Below are 6608 nucleotides of genomic sequence, written 5' to 3'. Positions count from 1 at the left end.
GACAATTCTTCCAACATGCAAAAGTTGTGGTATAAAATTAATATAGAAAACAAAAGAACACTGGGTAGAATTTACTAAAATCAGGAGTTCTGATTTGACACCATCTCATCTCATAGCCTGAAAACCTCAATTAGTTACTGTACTAACAAGCCTTTCTTTGGAAGCAGTGATCCTCTAGGTTGACAAATTGAGATCGTTAGAGCTTGCTATTATCTAGTAATACCAACTCCCAACAGATTATTTAGGGACTTGTCAGATATACTTAAGCTATTAAGTGGACTTGAGTTCTTATCTTACCCACAGCTCTAAGGATAAAAAGGAATTCCCCAAGTGTATGTATACTACAGCTAATGATGTTCACAACTCAAATGACACCATTAATGAATCTGTATGAATAGTTAATATCAAGGTTTACCCCCTGAATCTTAAACTGAGTATTAACATTGAACACAAATCAAAAATCTAGTTAGAAACATTTTATTTAAATGTGCCAAATAAAAACCCACATTTTCAGACCATAGGATGTTAATACATTCAACAAAAATTTATATTATCTTACTGCTGTGAATTTACAGAGTAATAATCCAGATCCATTTTGATTAGATGGTTGAAATACCCTTCCTAGGTTACACTTTACAGACATCACAAATCCCTTATAATAATGTAAACAAAATAATTTTTCCCTAAAAGGTGAACTTGAGAACTTCAGTCCACTCTTTCAGGACTTGCACTTCTTCGTGGACTTCCTGATGGGGAACGACTAAAAAGAAAAACAATTAAGTTTGGAACTGATTAGTATCTACTAAAATTTACTGTTATGTACATATCAGGACAAAACTCAATTTCAGTAAACTCCTAGGTGGCCAAAAGTAATATATAGCAGAGATCTAAAAATTACCTAATAGATTTACATACAAATCCTTTGTCCCTGCTTAAGATTAGGCTTCACAGCCTCCTTGCTAAAACCACAAGTTAAAGAAAACTAGTATTTGAATTCTGGGATTTCGATCATTAAGTAGCAAGTCAGTAGTAAGATAATGCTTTAGCTCTAAGATTTCAACCTACAATTTTTTTCCTTCATGTGGGTACTTCATTTATCTGTTGTCCCACGTGGAGGAAAAAGCATGTTTAACGTGAAATTCTACACTTAAAGGTTTACAGGACTAAGCCTCTTAATAATCATCCTAAGGTTTTGTGACTAAATATCCAAACATTAATCTCAACTTGAAGTGGGAAAAGCAATCATTTAAGAAACTTAGTAACTAATAATATATATATGTATATATATATATAGCACCAATTCTCCAAAGAGCTCAAAGCCTGCAAAGCAAGCAGTAAGCAAACAAACTCTGCAGAGGCCATACTTGACAGTTAAGATTTGGCAACAAATTATTTAGCTTACCTTCTTTTTGGAGATGGAGATCTGGACTTTGATCGGCTGTCAAAACATGAGAAATTCTATTAAGAAAAGTACTACCAATACCTTTCTTATAATCACAGTATCATGAAATGAACCCCCAGGTTGTGCTGAGCTTAATATTAAAAGGTCAGGCTGCAGTTCAACTGAAAGAGAGCCTACCAGTTTTTGCTAACAAAAGCCAATCTTCCAACAATTGTTCTTCATAAAATGAGTGACTACTTTATTGTATCATGATTAATTTTTACACTCTACTTCAAGCACAATGACCTCAGAATGCTTTTTTCCATGCACCTATCAGTTCTAACAAGGCCTCTTAATATAACCCCAAAGTCACAAACTTCTCTCTATAGCTTGACATTTTCTTGTCCAGGAAGTCAGTCAGAATAGGCCATGTACAAACCAAGTTCTAATGTTTGGTTTACTAGTAAGATTCTGTGTTCCCACGAACACCTAGGTTCTGAGTTTACACTTGAGATTTCAACAATCCAAAACACTTTGAACTCTTTGGATATTGGTGCCATATAACTAGAAGAGTATTAATCAGATTTTTACCCTACCTGCTTCTTGGTCGTGAAAGAGACCTGGATCTTGATCTTGACCTCGACCGGGATCTTAATAGAAAGAAAAACGGTATTGTTAGTTCAGAGGAGTAACGTCCTTCAACACCTACTACTGAGCACTACATTAGGTAAACTAAGAACAGAGAAGCTAAAATTAGGCAAGACACAGGGCGCCTGGCTGGCTGAATCAGGAGAGCATGCAACTCTTGATCTCAAGGTTGGGAGTTCGAGCCCCATGCTGGGTGAAGAGATTACCTAAAAAATGTTTAACTTAGTACTTAAAAAAAAACCCAAAAGACTAAGCAAGACACAACTCTTAACTTACATCGACCTAAGACTGAACAAATGATTACACTTTCAACAAGCTCGCAATATCAAAATAAAGAAGCACCAGCACTTCAATTATTTGTTTCTACCATACTCAGTGAGCTAGGTTGTCACAGTTCCTGTACAACATTCTTAAACAGTATATAGTATCCAAGAGAAAGAAAAGGTTTTAAGACTGGTATCGTTTGGTTTAGTTGTATATCTCAAAACCAAATCCAACATTACACAGACCCCTAAACTGAGATTTCAATTCTTCAGGTAATAACCTCAATGAAAAGTCACAAATCGGTTAAGACTTTATTCTTAGATCAACAACAAGCTTTCGTGGTTCAGGACCACTTGTCACACAAACTAAATAAACCACAGCCTCTGACATACACACATTAGAGTCCTGCAATCAAATTAATGCATTCATTCATCTAGAGTCCAGAGCTTTCTGGAGTGGACCACAAGTTTCAGAATCCCTGCATTTTACAGATCTTGTGCTATTATCGAACAGCACTAACTCACAATGGCATACACTACTAGTGACTTGACCGTAGTATTTGTCAACTCCTTACATTCTATAAAATCTTACCCATTTAATTTTTTTGATTTACGTATTTTTTTCCCCGTTTAATTTTTTTTAATGCTTATTTGTGAAACAGAGAGACAGCGCAAGCAGGGATGGGGCAGAGAGGCAGAGAATCTGAAGCAGGCTCCAGGCTCTGAGCTGTCAGCAGAGTCCCACATGGGGCTCAAACCCACGAACCTTGAGATCACAACCTGAGTCTGAAGTCAGATGCTTAACCGACTGAGCCACCCAGACACCTGAATCTTACCCATTTCTGCACCTAATTTAAAGGCCTTCTACAAAAGGAGTCAAAAAACCCCTAAGGTTTCCAATTTGATTTTTAATTTCTTACATTTTAGTGTGTATGTGGTTAAATAAGCCATATCCACCCACATGTACACAACTACTACCCTAAACAACTTCCCAGTCTTAAATTCACCATCTCATTCCAAAAAGGAGAAATTTACGTCTCAACTTGCTTCTAAGTCTACCCCTGGTTCTAATGGGCCTCCAGCAGAAATCAAGCAACTATCACCTTTAACAAGTACTGGAATGACTTGAGAATTTGTGCTTTGGACCCTCCTCTACCATGGCCTCTCAAACAAGCCTCTAAAAATCTTTGATTGGTCTTTTCTTGATCTGTACAATTAGGATAATATCCATTTAGATGCAAGTCATGTACAAATTCAACTTTTAGAAATCAAAATATTTTCTGATGCAAACCACTTCATTTATGTCTTTAAGATAGTCTTAAAGTGCAGTCATTAAGACGTGACAAACCAAATACAAATAAGGGATAGAAAGTGTTACATACTGGAAATACCTCGATCCTTTTATAGAACCAGACCTAGATCGTCTGAGTGAAGCTGATCGTGATCTCCGAAGAGACACAGACCTTGATCTTCGTGGAGATGCTGATCTTGACCTAAGAAATAAATCAAAGCTTAAGTCTTATGTCCAATTAAAGTTTATCAGTTGTTAAAACTTGAGTTAAATATTTCTCACCTCCTTCCCCTGCTCCTGCTGCGTGAGCGAGAGTATCGCCTACCTCTGGATCTCGAATGTGATCTAGACCGTGACCTATTTTATTAAGTTAGAAAAAAAAAGAATGTCAGATGATAACTCGTTTTGAGAGTTTGTGTGCCTCTGCTGAAACCAAATCTCAAACTATTTAAATTTAGTGTCTCATTTGGAAATAAACTCTGGGCCTATTAGTTTTTTTTTTTTTTTTTAACTACCTAAAAAAAGATTTGTTAAAAGCTGAATTACATTTTAGAATTACATAATATAAAACACTGTAATGTGTATTTAAAATAAACCTTGCAAGTTTGCAGGTCGACCCTCTTTGGCCCATGGTCTAGTAGATCTAGACGATCTAGAAGTATCTATAGCCGATCGCTGCATCTAGATGTTTTCTTCAATCTAACGACGATCAAACTGACAGCCAAATGAGCCAGGTGAGGCTTGATTGACGCAAGAAGATTTTTCTAGTTGGGAATGTGGTCAATCTGGTGTTCCTCTTTCTAAACCGGAGGGGGCCCCAATTGTAAGCCAAATTTACTGTTACGGCGATCACCGTCTCAAATTTTCTGCCCTTTAAAGAATAAGGTGAAGCTAGGTGTAGATGACTCGAGGGGATCTGGCCTCTTATGCTGATCACCTCAAGGTCTAGGAGGATCTTAATTGTCGGATTTGCAAGGCGCCTCAGCATGATATCATAAGGCTCGTGACATTCTGAATCAAGGCGACTGACTCAAACGAAGAAACCTGAAAGGTTTTGACCAGGTTGATTATTAATATATTAGCATTTGTTTAATTAAACAAAAACTGTAAAATACACCTGTACAATTAACATTCAAGTTTATAGAAAAATACTAGTTTCTGCCTTGCTAATAAAAAAATTACCGATTAACTATTATACCAACCATTCCTTTATTAAAATAAATACCTGCTTCTCCTCCGCCGGCTATAACGATGACAATCATAAGCATAATGTCCCTTTTCGCCACATTCATAGCATCTATCATTGGGATCAAAGGGACGGCGGGCTGGTGGTCTATCAAAACGAGACCTCCGAGGCATGCCTGTTGATAATTCAACTCTCACTCGGGAACCACAAATCACCCTATAAAAGAAAGGCAACAAATTTCTAATGCTAAAGAAAATACAAGTGACTTCTAGATTTAGAAATTTCCACTCTTTAACCTCAGAAGCTTCAGTTCTCTTTATAAACCCTTCCGACTCCAACTTTGCTCCCCTTTCTCAAGTATGTAGAATTAGGATTAACTATTTAGCTAGCTCGCTACCCAGCCCACAGGAATATTCTAATAAAGGCTGAGTTTCATGACCAACATCTTACTTACTTCCCATCCAGGCCTCGCACTGCATCTTCTGCATCTCTGGGATCTTCAAATTCCACAAAGGCAAATCCTGGAGGATTTCTCGCAATCCACACAGTTCTTAAGGGACCATAATAACTGAAAGCCCTTTCTAACTCTCCTTTGCCGGCACCGGTTCCCAGATTACCAACATACACCTTGGTTTCTGTTTAAAAACGCAAATACAAGAACGCACGTTATGCAAAATTTTGCCTAAGTTTGAGTGAACTCTTTGTCCCAAACAGGCCAACCTTGAGACTGTACAATGCATGTTTATTTAATGCTCTATCAAGGATTTAGTCTTAAAACCAGGAATGCTCATAAATTTCCGGAAAGCTAGGCGTAAGGCAAAGTTCTTAACATTCAAACGGGGAGACGACCTCCAAAACACAAGCAGGCACGTGGTAGGATATTCCGCGGCGTGGGGCGCGCTCCGCCCCCGCCCCGCCCCCGGGTCCCGGCAGCCCCGGGCGCGCGGGGAGCGCGCGGGCCGGCAGCGTCGGCGGCGGGCGGGCCCGGGCTGGGGCCGGACCAGGAGAGCTGGGCTGCGCCGGCTCTTGTCCTCCGCGGCAACAGCCCCAGGCGCTGGCTCGCCCAGGACTCCAGCTCCCCGCCCCAGAGCCATAAACCGCGCTCGAAAGAGCTAAAAGAGAAAAGAAAGCAGCCGCCAGACGAAAAGATTAGGTCTCCATTCCCACTCCACAACTCGACCGATTGTCTGACGAGAATGCGCAGCTCGAAGCTGCCACACTTTTGTCCAGTCTGAAATTCACCCTCGGTTTTACAGTTGGGACCAGATCTGTCTGCTAAAGTGGCGGGAAAGCGCCAAGGAAATGCGCCACCATGCTCGTCAATGTGCGCAAAATGGCAGCCGAGGGAGGGGGGGTGGGGGACAGGCGGGCGGCTCGAAGAAGGGCAACAGGAAAACAGTAATCGTGGGCCTGCCTTGGGCTGTGGTGGAAGACGAAAACGCCCAAGAATACGGAACCCACCACAGACCTCCACCCGCCATCCCCAGGCTGCCTTCGACACCCCGCCCCCGCTGCCTCCGGCTTCGTATGGTGTGCGCCGAAGCCGCCATTACGCACGCGGAATAACCGTCTCCCAACCGCCGCGCCAACCCCACGGCCTCGCAATACTCACTATAGTCACAGCAACGTCCCTTACCGGGCCCTGGCCTCTTACCTCCTCCATAACGCCCGTAACGCGACATGATGACTGGCCCGCGAGCTCTGCTCTTTCAGCTCGCAGTGCCCAAGGAATGAGTAATACAAAAGCCACAAGACCAGACCAGTCGCCAACGGTCCCAGCGGCACTACGAGGAAGAGCTGAGTTCGCGCTTATATATGCGGCGGCTGGGTCTCTCTGCG

At 41.2% G+C, this 6608-nt stretch overlaps 1 protein-coding gene across 4 annotated transcripts; it reads right to left on the bottom strand.

The window, feature by feature from the left end:
- Window positions 1-461: 461 nt before the first annotated feature.
- SRSF7 (serine and arginine rich splicing factor 7) lies at window positions 462-6575 on the bottom strand. 4 transcript variants are annotated; one of them, XM_019447042.2, is made up of 8 exons: window positions 6424-6575; window positions 5224-5404; window positions 4809-4985; window positions 3866-3940; window positions 3675-3785; window positions 1978-2031; window positions 1403-1438; window positions 462-760 (listed from the first exon to the last, which is right to left on the bottom strand). In XM_019447042.2, the coding sequence occupies exons 1-8, from the start codon at window positions 6449-6451 to the stop codon at window positions 706-708; spliced, it is 717 nt and encodes a 238-aa protein (XP_019302587.1). In that variant the 5' UTR covers window positions 6452-6575; the 3' UTR covers window positions 462-705. The 4 variants fall into 4 exon arrangements, with proteins under 4 accessions (XP_019302587.1, XP_019302596.1, XP_019302603.1 ...); XM_019447051.2 differs by having other exon boundaries at window positions 3684-3785; XM_019447058.2 differs by lacking the exon at window positions 1403-1438.
- Between the last annotated feature and the right edge of the window lie 33 nt (window positions 6576-6608).

Source organism: Panthera pardus, unplaced genomic scaffold (genome assembly GCF_024362965.1).
Source record: "Panthera pardus isolate Hobbes unplaced genomic scaffold, ASM2436296v1 HiC_scaffold_26, whole genome shotgun sequence".
Lineage (NCBI taxonomy): Eukaryota > Metazoa > Chordata > Mammalia > Carnivora > Felidae > Panthera > Panthera pardus.
This window is presented reverse-complemented; position numbering and strand designations above follow the sequence as displayed.